General features: G+C 41.2%; 1 protein-coding gene across 1 annotated transcript in view; it reads left to right on the top strand.

Moving 5' to 3' along the window:
• Window positions 1–15,838, top strand: part of LOC142139907 (membrane-bound glycerophospholipid O-acyltransferase 1-like) — a 43,245-nt gene extending 27,407 nt beyond the window's left edge. The window contains exons 5-10 of the mRNA XM_075197770.1: window positions 6,013–6,187; window positions 7,433–7,536; window positions 8,973–9,037; window positions 10,069–10,201; window positions 11,738–11,889; window positions 12,472–15,838. Coding sequence (XP_075053871.1) covers window positions 6,013–6,187; window positions 7,433–7,536; window positions 8,973–9,037; window positions 10,069–10,201; window positions 11,738–11,889; window positions 12,472–12,595 — 753 coding nt within the window. The 3' untranslated portion in view covers window positions 12,596–15,838. The remainder of the gene's footprint in view (window positions 1–6,012; window positions 6,188–7,432; window positions 7,537–8,972; window positions 9,038–10,068; window positions 10,202–11,737; window positions 11,890–12,471) is intronic.
• Window positions 15,839–20,518: the final 4,680 nt, after the last annotated feature.

The following is a 20,518-nucleotide window of genomic DNA, read 5'->3' as shown; positions in this document are numbered from 1 at the left end:
TACCTATGACGCTACCCAACTGCACTAGGGACTGCCAAGAACTGTGCTACCCCTTCTGTGTCCCTCTGTGAAATGGCGCTGGATTGCCGTGGAGGGTGGTACTTATAGAATCCAAAACTCCCAGCTCGGCTCGTTATTCGGATCTGCTAAGTTTGGGTATGTTTGGTTCTTGGGGAACCGAGCCTGAGCATCTCTAACTATAATACTGTAATATTATGTGTATGTGTAGGCTCACCTCCCTCTTTGTCCTGTAGGAAAGCAGTAATAGAAGGATAGAGAACTCCTATTGCTAGGAAAAAAATGAACACCATCAATGGTATAGCATAATAGTATACACTATTTATAGAAAACCCATGCCCACCACATACATCTCCATACCCTGGGCAGCACAGTGGCCTAGTGGTTAGCACTTCTGCCTCACAGCACTGGGGTCATGATTCCCGACCATTCCCGACCATGGCCTTATCTGTGTGGAGTTTGTATGTTCTCCCTACGTTTGTATAGGTTTCCTCCAGGTTCTCTGGTTTCCTCCCACACTCCAAAAACATACTAGTAGGTTAATTGGCTGCTAACAAAATTGACCCTAGTCTCTCTTTGTATCTGTCTGTGTGTGTTAGGGAATTTAGACTGTAAGCTCCAATGGGGCAGGGACTGATGTGAATTAGTTCTCTGTACAGCGCTGCGGAATTAGTGGCACTATATAAATAAATGATGATGATAGTACCCAGCATAATAAGCGAATGACCACCACATACATCCCCATGCAACACATAACCAGCTACGAACATTGTATAACTGCCTCATATTCACTACAGTCCTCTGCCCATCATTACAGACCACCACATACAGTCCAGTGCTGCGCACTCCAGTGGCAATTAGTAAGTGTTTTGAGGGTATAGGGGTAAGAGGGTTTAGAAGTGTTAAGCATACCCTGGGGGTGTGGGTACATTCCCATGTTGATGGGGCCACGCCTCCTTTTATTGTCTGTTCCGATTTGAAAAGCTAAGTATGGTATTCTAACAATCTTTATTTTTTTATGCTAGTAGCATACCTTCCAACTGACCTTAATTTGCCGGGAGAGTCCTCAATTACAGTTCTAGAAAGGGATGGGGCTTACACAAAACAGGAATGGGCATTTTGGGAGGATCAGGGTGGGGTTTGGGCAGATCAGGATAGACTTATTTTGTCCCAATCCCACATGTTTTCCTATTGAGAGGTATGTAGTAGACATACATTAGAAAAACAAATGTGGCAAGATAATTAAACCAGGGGCAGCCTTTCACCCATGCAATTCTGCTGCTCCTGTTATTGTGTCTATGTAGTCTTTACAAGCATCTGTACTTGAGTACAAACCTGTCTATAACTGTCTGCCTGTTTAGTTACATAAGCATGTCCCTCCTTGTGTTGTTGTGCAAATACAGACGGCAGCTTATCTCTGCACTGAAAAACTATTTTTCTATCTGCATTACATTAGTGCTTCTTTGTCAGGCATATTATACAGCAACCAAATTAAGGTAGCCCTGGAGATTCAAATAACAATCTAGAATTTACAGGCTAGCGAAAGTATGGAGATACAGACCTGTTAACAACAAAATATAATGATAATGAGCTACATTCAAATATATGACATCCGCCCATTTGAAATAAAGCTTCTGTTATGTTTTGTGTTCTACTTTTAGAATACCTCCTAACTAATTTTTTTATTCTGCATGTCTAAATGTTGGGAGATGAGCTTTAAACCATATTTGCCTCCCCTCTGTAATATATGCCACCAGTTATTTATTAAAACCTATAGAACTGAAGGTCTGGTCTTCACCTATAGTAGCCCCTGTTTCCCATAGAGCTATATATTCCCACCCATACTCAGATGCCCCCAGGTCTTAGTGCAATAGTATAGGTTTATATTTATAAACTGATGCATGCAAAGGATATACTTTAGACTAGTACCCTGAATCAACACATACATTCTAAACCCTGTACAATCCAAAATAGTAGCATGTGGTAAACTGTGGTCAGGGCAGGCAGCAGACAAGGATAAGCAATAAGCAGGCTGAAGTCAGTGCAGGTGGCAGACAAATATGGTCAGTAAACAAAAAGGGTCATGTGACTGATAATTATAGAGATTTTAAACAGACTGTTATATCTAGGTTCTAACCTAGCAGAAGGTTGTGTCAACTTTATATTTCTGGTGGATAACTACACTTGATCCCTTATCCTGAACTTAAAAACCGAACTACTGTGCCTATTGGCAAATCTTTTGCACCGGGAAACAGATTGTTTCAGAAAACTTTGTGCCTTCCTTCAGATGGCTCTTAACCATGAGCCAGAGAAGTGACCCTCCTCTGGCACGAGCAGCGGCTGTACCAGAGAAAAGGAACAGGACTTTGGATGATTAAAAAAAAAAAAAAGAATGGGGAGTCTTTGGAAGAGGAATATGCCAGAATGTTCTGAGCAAACTCACCCCATGATAGATATTCAGACCAATCAGTAAATCAGAGATGAAACATCAGAGGTACTGCTCATTGGTTTAATTAGTCCAATGGTTTAGGAGTGATAGACCCACAAGAATGTGCTCAATACTTAATTTAAGGCAGAATGCCCTTCAGAACAAAATTCCCCAAATCTTGAGACATAACTTCTGTCAGACACGATATTTATAGGCAGGGCCCTCTTAAGAACATCTTGGGCCCCCGGGCACAGCAGTGCACTGAGGCCCCTATATATATATACAAAAAAAATAAAATGATTATATATATGGGCCCTGCAGCCCAGGGGGGCCCGTCGGAGGAAGCAAAAAAAAAAAAAAACCTGAAAAAAAAGAAGAAAATACTTACCGTGCTGTCAGCTGGCGATCCGGCTCCCTCCATGGTCTCCTCCTCCGTCGCGCTCCGCAATGGATGTCGGGTGGGCGTGATGACATCACGCCCGACATGCACTGCGAGCGCGACGGAGGAGGAGACCAGGGAGGGAGGCGGATCGCCAGCTGACAGTACGGTAAATATTTTCTTCTTTTTTTTCAGTTTTTTTTTTTTTTCTGCTTCCTCCGATGGGCCCCCCTGGGCTGCAGGGCATCCCCGGCACCTGCCCATTGTGCCCAATGGGAAAGACGGCCCTGTTTATAGGGATACCATGGAGTGTAACTACATTCTGAATAAAATGGATGCCAATGATAAACCCCTCAAAGGTACAAACTAACTCAATTCTACAATAGTCCATGGACAAATGCATCCAAGGTCTGTTGGGCACAGGCAAAGTCATAAGCTGTCCTGATGGGCTAAGAATAGTTTACAATTTTCTTTGAAGTTTATGAAAGTTGTTCTGTCCCCAGAAACTTGTGTGGATGGTTCAATATAGGTTCAGGGACCCCAGAAGCAGCAATCTGGGACCCTCTGGCTCTTTCCTCCTGTGCATTAACTTTAATAGATAAAAACTGGGTCAGGACCTGTAGCTTGTTGGCCAATATCTTGGAAAGGCTAGTCTCCATAGATTGGGTGTATTAAAGCAATTCTATAGTTTTCAAATAAGCATTGCATAAGCGATTGTGTTGTGTTTACAAAGCACAAAGTAATTTATTTTAGCAGATGCAAAATTTAATAATTCAATACATGATCATAATACAGTACAGCTTATACCAAAAAGATACATATATACGGCGCCCGCATGTGCTCGCTAAGCTCCCACTGGTACCAGCGTACAGTACTTCACTCCAGAATACTGTGGTCAGAGAATGACTGAAGCCAGTGCCAGCACAGCTATATTATATACACTCAGTGTTACAGAGAAAACAATACAGATGATGTGGCTTGCTTCTATAGGTCCAGGCTTCAGGTGGGTCCAGTATAAACAGGTCATAGGCTAGTTCAAACAACCCCCTCCAAGGGTGAGGGTCAACATTCCAGATGATTCTCCCGCCCAGAAACCAGTTTAAGCTAGTCTATTTACACATTACAGTCAGTTTCACTTTAAACATTTATTTCCCTAACATCACTAACTAGAGTATGCAATGTACGATCTCTTCAGCGAATGAACCGGACAACTGCTGATGAACAGGGGATTAAAATGATACTAAACATGACACAATTCCTGCAACCTGAACCTCAAATAACACTAAAGTGTACATATAATCATAATATATAAACTAATAATAAACTAAATACTATCTGCTCATAAACCACTGTGGAATGGAATCAATATAAATATGAAATATATAAATAACTAAATGTTATAGTGCGAGAGTGTGCGTGCGTATTATACCGTGTGATCACGCCATGCCACGTGTACGTGGCATACTGATCGCAATCGCACGGCAAAAATATATTAACCAATATATTTTCGTTCATCCAATTACACGACATCGACAGGTGTGTTATAATATATTGTATGCAGATACCAGATAATGCTGTCTGAAGATACTAGGCTACAATGTAGAAGAGTCTAATCACTGTAGGTGAGATTAACAAGTGTATTGTTTTTGAATTTAACTCCTGCATTGCTGGACTGCAGATTATTGCAGTAGTGTCTGACTAGTCTTTTGGATATGGTCCTGGCTAGCAATCAAGACACAAACCGACACTTACTGCACCTATGGGAGGAAGCTGTACTTGTCTTGATCTTTACAGGATCAGTCTTAGGCAGGGTGGCTATGGCTCTTTTATGGACTTAGGGGTCTGTTTATGACCTCAGCACTGTGGGCATCAATAAGTATTGATGCAAAATGTAGCAGTACATAAAGAAGCACCGCTGCAATTTAATATGATGGGGCTGCTCTGGGAGCCCTGGTGTTGAACCCCCTCCTACACAATTATATTTTTCTGCTCACCTGCTCATGAGCATAGTGCTGTCTCCTGGGAGGGATCCAGCAAAACCAAAGAGGCTTCAACTGGATCCCATTAAAAATGACCTTAACGCCATCCTGAGCAAAGATAAATTATCTAATGCTGCTGTCCCCACGGAGGTCTATGGGGAGATCAGTGAGTGCCGGTAATTATGTTAATGTCGGAGAAATCTATGATGTCCCAATGCTGGATACCGACCAGGGCCCAATCTATATGGACCTTGAATGTTCTTCCCTTGTTTGCGTGGGTTTCCTCTGGGTGCTCCAGTTTCCTCCAAGACTCCAAATACATATATGGCTAGTGAAATGGCTTCTGATTAAATTAACTCTAGTGTGTGTCCATTTGGTAGAATGTAAGCTCATAAGGTAGTGATGTGAGTGATTAATACTCTCTGTAAAGCGCTGCATAATATGTAGGTGCTAATAACATAAAGCTGCCAAGTATTTGTTTGCTACACACAAAAGCAGGAAATATTTTTACGCATGCAAAAAAAATGCGTTTGTACCCCTTGCATTGCAAATCATTTGACCAAATGCAAATTTGCTCGGCTTTTTTGGGTAGGGGGGGATTATTTGTGCAAAATTGTGACATGGAAATGTATAAATTGAAAATTTATTTTAAAGTTTAAGAGAATAGTTGTTCTTCAAAGTAAAAAGAACAGATGAAAGAAAATGTAATAAGGTTTTAATTTTGACATATTCCAGTGGTAAAGGCTGCAGACAATGGGTCATTCTTGGGCAGGCACTTGAGAATAGGCGAGGAGGAAAGACAAGGATGACGACAGGCGCAGGCTTGGCAGCCCCTTCCCCCTTCACCCTCAGTAGCACTCGTTTATGCCTTTGTTCTGCCATATAGTTCTGAATTTAATGAAAATTAAATAAGTGACAAAGATGTCTGTGACCCCTTTAGAAAGCCAAGTGGAACCAACTTTCAAATACACAGGAACATAAATATTGGTGAGTGGGAGGGGATGTTGAATAAAGCCAGATTTTAACTGAAGTTCATTTTTTACCTACCACTATTAGGCTGGCATGGAAGATGAAAGATGAGGGGGCTCTACCAGCATATTAGCCTAGGGTGACCTGAACCTTTAATCAGGCCCTGAGTGGCACAATCATTTCAAACATTGGTAAGATTATTTGGCTGTATTCTGATGTTGTAATGTTTTTGGCCCTAGGTGGTAGTATGCAAGAAGTTGTGCCTGTGCACTGTTCTACTGGCTGCTCATATTATGCTGTCAGATCGATTCTCTATATCTAGTGACCCACACCGCTCTCTGATTGGACATTTTTTGGACATCTACTTTACTGCAGCTTGCAGGAGGCCAAAGTACTATTTTGCCTGGACATTAGGTGAGATTTAAAGTTGTGTTGCAGATGGGACTGAAATGTTGATAAAAACAATGACATTAGTATGCAGTTGACAGGTGTATACAGTGTGTTACAATTGTCAGTATATGTATAACTACAGATGTGGGTAATATTAACATTATATCTAGATAAAGCTTGCAGATATGTCCTATGTTGATCGGGATTGTTACACAATGACCATAAACTGACAATGTGCATAGTCATCTTCCAATTGCACTAACTGGGTCCCATAGGATCTGCCAAGCACCAGACTAACAGCTCTGTCTGATTTGGCAACACACAACTGGATCTGCCCATGTATGGGTGCGGTGGACTTTTCTTATTGATTGATGTGGTTTTACAGCTCAAACAGGCCTAACACCTAAGCACTGTAGATCTGAACCAGCATTATAAAAGTGTTACTTCCCCTTTCAGAAAATAAATACTATCTATGTAAAGATTCCCTGTGCTGCTATGAATATATAGATATTCATGTATCTCTCATGCCTTATTTGACAAGTGATGTAAAGCACACATTTCAGTGAATTCTCATTTATTATAATGCAAGTAAAGTAGAATGAACATCAGTAATATTTCAAAGGGACAACATCATGAAAACAAAAATGTTAATATCTGTGCCCTGTCATCAATGTTACATAAATAAAATCATAGGTTCACAGAGTCATATTTTTAATCTGTCTTCCATTTTTTGGCATGTAAATGGCCAAGAAACATATCCATACATGGGTCTAACTGATCTTTATGGAGTGGATAACAGCATTTCCCCCCCCCAGTCTCAATGTGTTGTTGTTTTCTGCCAAGTTAGCATTGCGATGACAGTGTGAGTACTTATCTGGTTTAGTAGCACAGACAAATTTATTAACACTAAAAAATAATAAGAAACATACAGGAAATAATATAAATACTACAGACTTATCACTGTATTTTTCTATGTCCAGGAATATCACATTCTTCAGTTCAGTCTTTGTGCAGCTATCCCTTGCTATATCTGTTACTACACTGAAGGGAATAGTGACTTCTATTGGAGCTCAAAATGTATTTCAAGGGACATATGGGCCACAAATAAAGTAACTAATGTACGCTATTCACAGCATAATATCAACATATAAAGATTTCTATGACATTATACTGGATACAAATGTAGAATGTCTTTATTTTTGTCCTGATGGATTAAGTATTCTAGACCATGAAGCAATCTGTTGGAATGTTTTTTTCATTTGTGCTTAGCGGATGCCATAAATAATGCAGCTGGCTTTGGGTTTAACGGAATCTCTGAAGATGGCGAGGAGAAATGGGACCGGCTGTCCAACCTAAATATATTAAGAATTGAGGTGAGTGACACAACTGTAGCGAGACAGTCCCGATTTGAGGGTACTGTCCTGCTGCCCCAACTCTCAGGACCGTTGTCCCACTAAATGTTAGGAGGTATTGGTTTATGGTGCAATGCTAGGGTCTTTTTAGGATGGAGTTTGGGAACAACCTAGCACTTCAGAAGCCCTAAACACATGACACAAATAAGGTGCCCAGGCCCCCAAAGTGGTATGACCATGCGCCTTTATATGTACATGCCACACACACACATTGTGCTCTCTTTGGCACCAGGACAGTGTTGGGAAGTATGTGTAAAGGGCCGCCAAGAGCAAATTTGCGCCCTGCTACAGCGGCTTCTTGGAGTCGACCTTGGTTGCAAATGCAGCCTTGACAAAAGCCACCTCTGTGCACATCTCTAGGACAGACAGACTGGAGACATGAGCCCCTGTCAGTTGAACCATCTGTAATCTAATAATGTTCCAGAGAGAGCTGTGTTTCCAAGCAGGCTAGGGCAGAGTTGATTTGAATCTCCCCCTCCCCCACCCTTGGCATCTGTGCTCTCATATACTGTATAGTTGGAAGAACTTGAAATATGCTTTACTTTGTTTTGTTTTGTCTGTTAAATAAAGGAATCCTATAATATATTGCTACATGGCCAGTCAGATGTGAAATTACTGTTTGCAAATCCAAACATGTTACATGATGACTTATATGTTACCCTGGAAAATGACTACATAAATACCACTTCATTTATTTTTTTATTATTTCCAATGTTCCCTCCTTTACTCTATATTTTTATTAAATGACCTAAGTAGCTGTGGTCCTCATTTATACAGTACACGGGATGCACAGTGCAAAACACCAGTGTACCTAGCTGGTCCTCCAAGCACATATCAAGTTGCACGTCTACTTTCAGCTGTCAGGAGACACCTCTCCATCTAATTTCAGTACTCCCTCCACAACATTAAATTGTGTGTTTGTATTGCTCTGCAAAACTATGGACACCTATATACAGGGGAGGGCTGGCAAGTATTAGCCCGGGGGGGCAAGAATCGACTCAGCAGCTTATTTTAAAGGAAAGAAAATGCAAGTGGCCCAGTGACCCAGACCAAAGTAGTCCACTATTGTACTGGCCCAGGGGGCAGATGCCCCCCTGCCCCACAAGCCAGCCTGCCCCTGCCTATATATCTACTCTGTACATAGGAACTCTCACATTCGGCCCACCTTCATCCTCCTGTGGTGCAAATATTGGCTCCTCTACAAATGTAGGCAAACCTGTGCAAATCAAGGTGCGCACTTATATACAAGAGGATTTTCTGCTGCACTTTGGTTGTTTTCTGCTTCATAAATGACGCTCTTTGTCTCCAAACTTCCCATGCACGATTGCGTCATAGCATAGTATCTTGTCAATTGTCCTTCATCTTGCTCTTTTTTTCATTCAGTATGTTTCTTTTAGACAGCTACAAGCTTCAAGATGTTTATTGATAACTGGAACATACAGACAGCAGTTTGGTTAAAAGAGTTAAGTACCAATTTTACAGTAGAAGTCTAAGTATCTCTATAGTATACTCTATATAAGATTCCCTAAGTCACTTAATCTAAGTACAATTTATGTTTGTGATTTAACTGCGGGAAAAATGGCCCAGTTTTGCAGAAATAAATAGTCCATTTGATAACTTTACCACTAACTTTATAAGATATGAGATTGAAGAGTACCAAATTCCAAGATTAAAGCATGCATAGTATATTCTTTGGTACGTGCCCGGTTCATATCCAATTTTAGATCATGCAGTCTACAGGTCTCAGGCTGTTGAAAAGGGGTGTCTTCAGTGTTAGTGACCAGTGGCCCTGTCTTCTACTAATCAGACTCCTACACATGTCTGGAAGCCTCAGTACTTGGCACCATGCAGAAAGTTGTTGCTGAGAAAAAGTGGAAGGAGCATCCTAGCAATGGTTTGCACTGGTCACAAGGATAAGTCAAAACAGACCAGTCCACAAAATCAGCAGTGTGTGTGTGTGTGTGTGTGTGTGTGTGTGTGTGTGTGTGTGTGTGGCCTTGAAATGATTAGTATGCCCTAGACTGATATGATGCAATCAATTGGATTATTTTTTGTAATGCCTGAAATTCCATTCTGCAAATGACCACTTTTGGCCTGTGTGTGCAGTCATCTGCTGACCACACTATGTGTGATCTGGCCTCTCAGTGTGGCTGGAATTATCCAGTTTGGCCACAAACTCTGGTGTATGTCAGAGTTTTTCAACTCTCTTCTCTATTACCCCTTTGAAACCATATTTTTATTGCATCTCTGATTGTGCGCAAGTGAATTAGTCTAATTTAACTATCTAGTAACTATTCCACATTTGTTAACACAGAGAAATTAATAAAATATGGCATGTGGGTGACTGATTAAAGGGATGTGAAACTTTTCTGTAGGTGCCACTAGATTATTATTAAGCCAGTCGTGTATGTGATATGTTCTATGTATCTCTGTAGGCCATATTGGTTTATAATTGCTATACTGATACCAGACTTAGACTATTTTCTCATGCAGGGTTTGTTATGATCGAAGCCCATTTTACCCACTGCTTTCTACTTTCCTGCTGTCGGCAGCCTGGCATGGTGTAAATCCAGGGTATTACTTGACCTTTATCACCGCTGTGCCAATCACACTTGCAGCTCGCAGGGTAAGTCACCTAATTTGTAAGTAGTAGAAAGTTAATGTAGACAAGGCTGACACACAAAAGCATGATACAGTGTAAGAAGAGGCGATACATTTTAAACTACACAAATGGAAAATTGTAAGAAAGCTAAATGATGCATTATATAGCTAATGATACAGTATGCAATGTATGTTACCTCAGAAACACCTGCATGCTGCCCAAAAATGTATGCACACTATTCCACATATTATGTTCCAGGTACACAGTCAGACATACATACACATGCGCACTCACTCTGCCCCCATATACACACTCTACATTCATGGCTCCACTGGCTCACTGCAACTTCCATGGTTAGAGACAATTGATTCATCCCCACCGTCTATTCTCTACAGGGGAGGGGAGAGCACCTAGGAGGCAGTTGTCTGGGGCTTTGAAGATGCAAGGAGGCTGGCATCTAGGGAAGAGGAGGTGTGGTATCTTATGATCTTATCACATTATGTTAAGGTTTTTTTGGAAAGGAGGTATTGAGAAAAGGCCAATACACTATCAGTCCCTGCGACTATGCAATAAGGGGCCCAGTAATCCTATTTATATTTCACATACTTTAAGCTGTGAGAGAAATTATACATTAAATCAAAACAGTGGGGAACAATAAAAATTTAGTTTTTTTCTTGCTTGTTATATACGTCTAGTAGTCTATTCAATAATGATTGTCCACCTCCAGTTATGTGGTTCCAAAGCACAATGCGATTTAATAGCAAAAAGCAGCAGAGTAGCAATTCAAATAAAATAAGTACAGCGGTTACGTTCGCAGGCGCCCTGGATCCAGTATACAGTCATTCAGTCCTGAAGTCTGTGGTCAAAGAGACAGTCTGCTAGTCCCAGAAACCCTGCTTATATACAATCAGTGATACAGTGAAAACAATACAGATGATTTGGTATGTTTCCATAGGTTCATGCTTCAGGAAGGTGTAGTGTAATGCAGGTCATTGGCCAGTTCAAACGATGCCCTCAAAGGGTGGGGGGTCAGCTCTCCAGAAGATGCATTCTAATCTTTCCGCCGAAAATTAGTTCAAACTAGTCTATTTACATTACACACACAATACCATTCATGATCATTTATTCCCTATAATCCATATTTAGCATATGCAACGTACAATCCTTTAGGCGATTGAACCAGACGTCTGTGGATAAACAGGGGATTAGAATGATACCAGGCATGATATGTTTCCTGTGTCCTGAACCTTAGATCTCACTATAGTGTATATAACATTATAATATTTAACTATAAATTCTGCTACATTTCATTACAAATAACTATGTGTTGCAACTACTTTTAATATGAACTAATTAAAAGTGTATGTGTTCGTGTAAATGTGTGTGTAAGTGTTTGCGGTAAACTACGCTCCTCCACGCTGTAGCGTGCTATTCAAAGAGTTTTAGACATAGACAACCAGATCGATAGATATTAATTTGAAATGACCATATCCAATTTATTTGACTTCGACATGGTTTATCTTGCCTACAGTGCTAATTGTTTTCTATGCATTTAACCAGGTGAGGCAAACAGTACGCCCATGGTTCCAGAGTACATCATGGAGTACATCAGTGTATAGTGTAATCACTTGGGTTTGTACACAGATAGCAATGAGCTACACTGTGGCACCCTTCCTACTGCTAGAACTTGGACCATCGCTGCAACTATACAGGTAAAGGGTGGGCAGGTGTTGGAGGCTGATTATTGAAAAAAAATGTGGTAGTTAAGATGAGCAGGTGCTTAGGATAGAGAATGGGTAAATATGCCACGCAGAAATAAAATACATACTGCATGGCTGCATATCAAGTACTGCTGAAATATGTATCTCAGTATGTTTCAGATCCCCTGTTTTTCTAGTCTTTTTTACAGAGTGTTAGTTTCATTTTAGTACCTATGGTAATGAGATAGGTAAAGTATTTATATTGTATTGCTATATGTTAACACTTATTAATAGAGAAATGTTAGCTGTATAGTCATGGTACATGTGATTATGTACTTGGTGAATATAATGAAACCCAGACTATTCAAACACTGCCCCGAATATAACAATTGCCCTCCATGCCATTGGACGTCTTCACATATGACCCACTTGGAATACATGCATTTTAAATCACATGTTAGTTTAGGTGTACTTTAAAACGTTTAGAAATGAAATGGATAATTTTAGAAAAGATAAATGAGTGAAACATGTTTCATGTGATATAATCAGCACAATTTTGTTTTCGTATGTAATTATTATCTTACGTCTTTGCAGGTCTTTGGGCTTCTCCTTACACATTCTCCCTTTCTTGCTGCTTCTTGTTCTCCCTCAGCGAAATAGACTTCAAGCTGTAAAAGATTGTGACCGTAACTACAACTACCTAAAGAAGAAAATGTAAAGAGGATACCCATCTGTTTTTTGTTTTGTTCTGTTTTTTTTACAAATATGACTGTGAGCCTCAGATTAATAATTGTATTATTATTATTACATGTCAGTAGCCAGGTGCAGGCTGGGCTGGGGGTCAGTGGGGCATTTCCTCAGGCTGGTCCCAGAGTGTGCTACCTTGGGCTGGGCCACTGGCTACCTGCATATATTTTTTTCTTTAAAATGTTCCTAACAGGCTGCGGGGCTAATCTCAAACCCCCCTCCCCCCTCCCTTGCCAGTCTTTCAGTAACTTACTCATACTTGCCAAATTTGGCAAGTTTGCCTCCGGGAGATGCGGGGGGCGTGTGGGGGTGGAGCTCGAAGGATTGCATCATTTAGCCCCACCCCCAAAACACATAATTAGTTGTAGCCTATTCTGGCAAGTGTGGGGCCACAATGACTTGTGATTTGTGTTATAAGCCCTGCCCCCACCATTTAATTATTTGTGTCCAGGACCCGGGGGGTTGCACTGCCCTCCCGGGAGTCCCGGGAGGACTCCCAGAAATTTGTGAGTCTCCTGGACATACCGGGAGATTAGGCAACTATAAACTTACTTGAAAGAAGTGCCTTTATTTGTATGAGCTATGTACCTTACTTAGGCTGTCATTTACATTAGACAATGGTCAGCTTCCCACCCTTCCTGTCATTGGAATGTATTTCCAATAATGCACAGAGAAATCATTGCTTGTAATAGGTGCCAGTTAGTATAAGAGCACAATTCTTCATAGAAATTGCAGGTCATAGTTCTCCTAGCACTACATTCATCTCTCAAATCATCTATAAAAGTTTACTAATGTTAACCCCATATGTAGCTGTTAGATAGCTGTAACTCAAACAGACAATTGTAAAACGAGACCTCCAAAGTTGCAGATTCTCTCATTTGGACAAACAGCAGAATGACAAAATATTTGTCCCGTGTGGTCACAACATTTATGTCTCAATCTGAACAACAACTCCAGTCTGACCACTCCAGTTCTGAGCAGCAATGCAAACTGAGATTTCATTTTGCGGAGCATGATAATTGAAATAAATAAAAGGCTGGGTGTATTTTTTGGAGTGCTGCTTGTGGTGCAAAGGGGCGTACAGCCATTTGTACTGCGGAAAAACACTGTAAGCTGGTAGTCTCTGGATCTTGTCTTAGACTTTTATGTCTCCATGTTGCACATGGGTGGAGAAGAACATATTTAGGCTCCAAGGATAGCTTCACACACACAAAAGTCCAGATGACCCCTCACTCTCATAATTTATTTAAGCTAAATGAGGCTAAACTGAGTAGTATTTTGGAGAAGAACTGAAAAGTTTAATTTAATGAAAAAGGTAGTTCTACAGTGGTAGGTGGTTGGACTTTGATGTGACATTTCCGCGTATTAAGATTTTTCTGCATCTCTGCACACCTAGACGTGTTTCTAGTTTGCAAAGGTGTCACTGTGATGTGCGCTGTGCAGCCCATCTAAGTTCCTCGGTACAAACTCAAGTCATTTTGTAGTGTGCGTGAGTGCGTTTCATAAATGAGGCACAGTGTATTTCTGCTACGCTGTCAGTTGTTGCTGCCTGTTTGTTTAGTTACAGAACCACTTCCCTCATGATGCGGCAATCTGCTGCAGAGTAGTGAAGGGACCATAATGGACATTTTTAGTTAAAGTCTTTAATTTCTTCATGTATATTATTCAGCTCAGTACTACACAGCCTTTGATATATATATTACTGTAAAATTGTGGCTGTACTTGCTGTTTACTGTCTTCAACAGTTAAAATAATGAAGGAATTTATGACTAAATCTGTGTATTTCAGTAGAGTAGACAATAAATCTTTTACATGATAATATTATGAACCCAATGCTGCATAAGGTAACATATTGAGGGATATTCTCAAGTGTCAGTAATGATTTTGTTGCTGTAAAGCCTCCAAAAAATGATTTATTTTTTTTATGACACAATATTTTGAAACACATTGGCAAGCTTTATCTCATGTCTTACAGAATACAAATGTAAATAACATCAACTCAGACACAACTTTTGATACTGTTGGCTTAATATCCCCCCATGCACACACTAATTTAATGTTTTAAAATCATTTGTAAATAAACAAGTTTTTTATTGTTTAACGTTAAAAATGCATTCCTTTAACATTACTTCACTTTCAAAATATCCCTAATTGTGTTCCATTTTATATATCTATGTACTGTAACATAATTTATTAACTGGCACTGAAATTTTCTGTATGCACAAAATCTCTTACTCTTAAACTCAGACATTCCTTTTTATTATGCATAGGTAATGAATATTTAAATTATTGTATTATTATCACGGTTGTGTCCTTATGAGAGATATGGGGGCCTATTTATCAAAATGCAATCACTTATCGCCATAATTTGGCCATATAAAGAGGGTGATAACAGAACAAGTATTGTGGCAGTGCATGTACAGCCGCCATCCTTATTAACACCTGTTTCCACTAGCAATAGGGCTTTATATCCTATAATAAATATGCCTAATGATGCCTCTGACCCACTAAAATGAGAAATGCACCTCATACATATAAACAATGGTCTAGCATCAAAGTATTGTCTGAGATTACACTCAGATGTTGGCTAGGGAAATGAATGATGAATTCAAAAAACATGTATTCATATATAATACCTTATCCTTGTGCATAAGAGGTGTTGGCATCAGTGCACAAGGGTAAAGTTTTAGGCTCCATATAAAACTATGCAGTTTTCATGCTTTTTATTTGCATAGTAAACGCATAAAAGCTCAGTTAATAGGTATTGACTGTGTTTACTGCTTGAAACCGGTTCCAAGTGCATGTAAATCCTTTAAATAATTGCTTGTGTCTCAGTGCATTACAGAAAACCCGTCAAAACTCATTTCTAAATCCGGTGCAGAAATCATGCAGACTGGGTTTCTTTTAAACTGAGCTACATTATGTGAAGAAGAAAAGAAGATGGTACCTATATAGTGAGGTAGTAGTGTTGGTCGGTCTGCTCACTGCAAAGCAGATGCAAAAGACTGAGCTATATTTTAGTTGTGTTTGCATGTTGTTTTTTTCCAGTTTTGCAATAATTGCACCTAAGTAATCCCAGTGACATAAAAAGTGGCCATGGCTTAGACAGCACTTTATTTAAAATTTAATTGCGTTAAATTTTAGCAGAAACTTCAATTAAATTAACACCTATTTTCCAATTGTATATCATAATAAACAACATTTTTGAAACCAATGTGGCTTATGAACTGGGTGATCTTTAATATCAGGGAAATGTGTGCTAATTTATGTAACTTTTAAAAAAAACAATACATTATGCTTTATAAAATTACACAAACATGGAAATCAACACACAACACACAAGACAACTTAGCAAACACCTCTAGTGCTCTCTGCACCTTCCACCCTACCAAGTTAGCAGGTGGTGATTTTGCACAAATTTTCTGTTGGAAATTGTGGAAATTATCCATCAAAGTTCAGCAGTGCGCTGGTAAATCACACCCAATGTTAATGTCATTGGGATCACTCCGGCATGAAGGCCACAAAACTGGAAACAAACAGGCAAACAAGATATAATATTATGCTATTAAAAAAACCCACTATGTGATATTTCATTATTTTCTCTCTGCATTGGATTCATAAGTCACTTTTAGTGTGTTTATAAAAATGTTACGCTAATTTATATAAATTTCCCTTATATCGCAGAACGTGGTCATTTTCATCAGTTGTGCTGGTTTTATAAATGTTGCTCATTGGTGGGAATCAGGGGCGCATGCAGGATTGTCAGAAAGAGAGCGCATGCGCAGCAGCTCCGTTTCGGCAGCGCTGTCCTATACAGCAGCCGCGGCGCTGTCAAAAGAAGCGTCCGCATCGTGAACGGCAGCACCTGGCAAGAGCTCCGTCTTGACCCACTGGATATCGACCAAACAACCCCTTCACCTAACCACCTTACCTGCAAGAGGGGACTCCAGAACCCCCCTGGACAGCGGTGACCCGTTTGGAGCGCGGATCTGCCAACGGCGACGGCACCGCTGGCTTTATCATCCGCGGCCAGAGCTCTCTTACAGCCGCCCGCCGCACTGTAGTGTTCCTGGCCCTTGCCTGCTAAACGGCGTCTCAGCATACATCCCGGTCAGGGTCTCACCTGTCTGGCTGGCAGCAAACGGCCCAGAGCTGCCGGGTTGTCGGGCGGTGCCCCCCTCGTGGGGATAGATCAGCGGGCGCTACAGCCTGTCATCCTGCGTGCAGGCCTGTGCAGAGGAGAGGCTGTGAGTGGGGGAGGCGGCGCCGCCGGGAACTTCATCGTTAGTTAATGGTCTGGATCCCAAAAAGCTACACCAGCTCCTTCATGCAGGCACTCAACCACCCGCTGCAACAGAATACAGAACCCGCTGCTGATCCCACCCTGGTCCCGCTGACGTTTTGAGGTACCAAATAAGATATAAATTATATGTCTGTTTGAGATTCCTGGCTGAGAAAAGTTAATTCGCTACAATTAGAAGGGCTGTAATACAGAACTCTTACAGAAAGAAACAATTACCTGCTAAATAACAGGCCTCATCCAGTGGAGGCATTTCTCTTCAGTTTTTGTCTGCAACAGAGCTGGATTGAGTCTTCCTAGTTTAACAATACTGACATCTGGTGGCAGATCCTTGTTACTACAATACCCAATCTAAGTTTACAAAGCCCACAAAGATATAAATTCTATAAGTTGTACAAGGGAAGTTCTGGACACAATGTAATATTACTTAAAACAGACCACGAACCGCGTCCCGCGGGATGGCTGCCTAGACAAATCATGAGGAGAGATAGATAGCGGCAGTCTTATCTCAACATTATGTACTATCTGCAATGATTATTATATTTTGAACAACAGGTTGCTAAACATACTTGGGATCGTCTTGATGGGCAAAGACCGTAAAAACTCAGCTAAGAAAAATCAAAGAAAACCCCAAGAGACCCCTCAGCGTTCTGATCTTCGCTCATACTTAAAAACCCCTGTAGACACAGAACCAGAAATGGCATCCCCCCCCGTTGCCTCAGGATCCACATCACCAGGCCTACGCCAGGATGAAACACGACATCAGAAGGGAACTGTGATAACAGAGCAAACCGATTTATCACAAGTGCTACAAATGCTTAAGTCTCTCCCAACTAAGCAAGAGCTGCCTTCAAAAAAAGATTTTGAAGCGCTAGAAGCAAAATTACAAGAGATTGTCCATCAAGAAGTGGTCACACTGCAAGCAGATATCGCACACCTCGGACATCGATTGGTAGCCCTGGAGGAACACAAAGATAAAGGGGATGAACGTGTTACAGCACTAGAAAAGACAGTGGCGGAACAGGCGAAGGCCCTGCAGGGATTCCAGCAAAAGATGGATGATTTAGATAATCGGGGTCGCCGTAATAACCTACGGATACGGGGCTTGCCGGAAGATATCCCCTCACAGGGACTGATTGATGCTTTGACAAAAATCTTTAACGAGGTCCTAGAGTTACCGTCAGACAATATAATAGTATTTGACAGGGCACATAGAGCATTACGCCCTAGGGGGGCTCCAACGGAAAGACCTAGAGATGTTATATGCCGTCTCCACTATTACACACAGAAAGATGATATCGTCCGCAAGATAAGGGGTCTCCAAGGATTGGAATTCAACGGTCAGGAAATACACATATTCCAAGATCTATCCTGGCAGACCTTACAATTTCGGAGACTGCTTAAACCCCTTACAGAGGAACTCCGGAACAAAGCGATTAGGTACAGATGGGGCTTCCCGCTCCAGCTGCAAGTTACACATGAGGGGAAATCGGCAGTTCTCAGGATTCCACCAGACTTGCCAGACTTCTGTGCCACTTTGAACATTCCTCTAATCACTCTGGCGGAATGGCAGGAGTCACATCAACGTTTGTATCCGGTAATGGAGCCTCAACACGATGATAGGTTCCATCTTCCAAACAGATCTAAACGGTCACCCCAAAAGCGACTGAACCAGCAGACACAAGAGAACACTTGAAAGCGCACAACTGGGTGCGATCATTCACGCCTTAGAAGAGAACCTCTTATAAGACCCAATCAGGGATCTGCTTCTGTGAACAACTTCCCCTGGGCAAGAGTATTCCTTTCTTTCTTCGTTTGCTTCCTTCATTTCCTTCATCTCTGGTGTACTGTCCACAAACGCTAGTGTCCATTATGGACATGTTTAGCCCATCAATACTTTTCTAAAGTTTTCTAAAGCTTTCCAAGGTTACAGTTTATAATGTTTTCTAATAATATAATGTTAAATTATTTTTGACTAACCGTGCATTAATACATAGCTGTTTGTTGTTCTTTTTACAAAAGTTGAATATGTTAGTACATATACGTAACAGAGTTCCTACGCCTCTCTGGAAGATAGGGGCCTGGGCGGAGAATACCCGGGCCACTGCGGAAGGTGAGGTGTGGGACATATACATATACTTGTTTGACTGTCGCTGTTTATTGCCCTCCTCAGGGCCCCAAGACCGAGTGCTTTATTTCGGACCATATTTGGACCACGGTCCTATATGGTTTTCCGGAACGGTCTTCTAAACCTGCCAATGATTCATAGTTCGTTATTGACACAGATATTTCAGTTTAAGCATTTAAGGCTCCCTAACCCTCTCTCCCCCCCCTTCATCCCTACTTTCTTCAACCCTCCCCAACTACAATACACTTATGGGTTCATACACCTTTTCTCCCTGTGGCGGCACACATGTAAATACCTAGAATTACTTGGTAATGGTGGGTAGACTCAAATGCGTTACCCTTAATGTTAAGGGTCTAAATATCCCTGAAAAGCGGTCCCGTCTATTGCGCGACCTGTTGGCTGAGAAAATTGATGTAGCCCTACTACAGGAAACTCATTTCAAACAAGGCTTCGCTCCCAGACTGAACAGCCACCAATTCCCACATGTCTTTACGAGTAATAATACGGATAATAAGTCCTTGGGAGTGGCAATCCTTATGTCCAAACGCTTGCCGGTTAAGGATATAGACACACATATATTACAGGAAGGCAGAGGTTTGGCGGTGACATGCATGATATCCTCCCAAATGTATACCTTTGTTAATATTTATGGTCCGAACTCTAACCAACCTGTATTTCTAGAAAAGCTTCTGGACAAGGTGGAAACGATAAAGAAGGGCATCACCATAATAGGCGGAGATTTCAACTGGGTTCTACATCCCCTGATGGACTCTTCTTCGGGATCCGCTAGGTTGGCCGGTAAGCTATATCGAAGGGTGAGACGTACTATGCACGAACACCAGCTGGTTGACGCGTGGCGCCTTAAACACCCCACAGGACGTGACTACACATTTTTCTCACACCCACACAATACATATTCGAGACTGGACTATTTCTTTCTTACACATAACCATTTGCCCCTGATCTCAAAGGTAGCTATAGGACAGATCACATGGTCAGATCACGCACCGGTGTACATGACACTCTTAATTTCTAAGACAGTTACTAGACCTTTCACGTGGAGGCTAAACGAGCTTCTAATTCAAGAAGCATATAGCAAGACAGTGTTAGAAGAAGCCATCACGGACTATGTCCAGATCAACGACACCCCCAACATTTCGAAGATATCGCTATGGGAAGCCCATAAATGTGTTATACGGGGCAAGCTTATTCAAATGGGTGCGGTTAGAAAGCGAGAAAAAATAGCCCATAGGGACTCGCTCTTAGAAAAAATAAAGGCACTTGAAACACGGCATAAATCAGATCTGGATCCCTCTGTAATGATAGAATTAACAGAAACCAGGAAGGCTTTAAATCAACTAATGTCAGACAAAATTAAGTATGACCTCCGTAGATGTCAGAACCAGTTCTATCAGTGGGGAGACAAGCCAGGGAAACTTCTGGCTCGTGCTCTGCGCAAGCAGAGA

This window comes from Mixophyes fleayi, chromosome 2 (genome assembly GCF_038048845.1).
Source record: "Mixophyes fleayi isolate aMixFle1 chromosome 2, aMixFle1.hap1, whole genome shotgun sequence".
Taxonomy (NCBI): Eukaryota; Metazoa; Chordata; class Amphibia; order Anura; family Limnodynastidae; genus Mixophyes; species Mixophyes fleayi.
The sequence above is the reverse complement of the archived record's forward strand: the minus strand, read 5'-3'. Positions and strand labels throughout refer to the sequence as shown.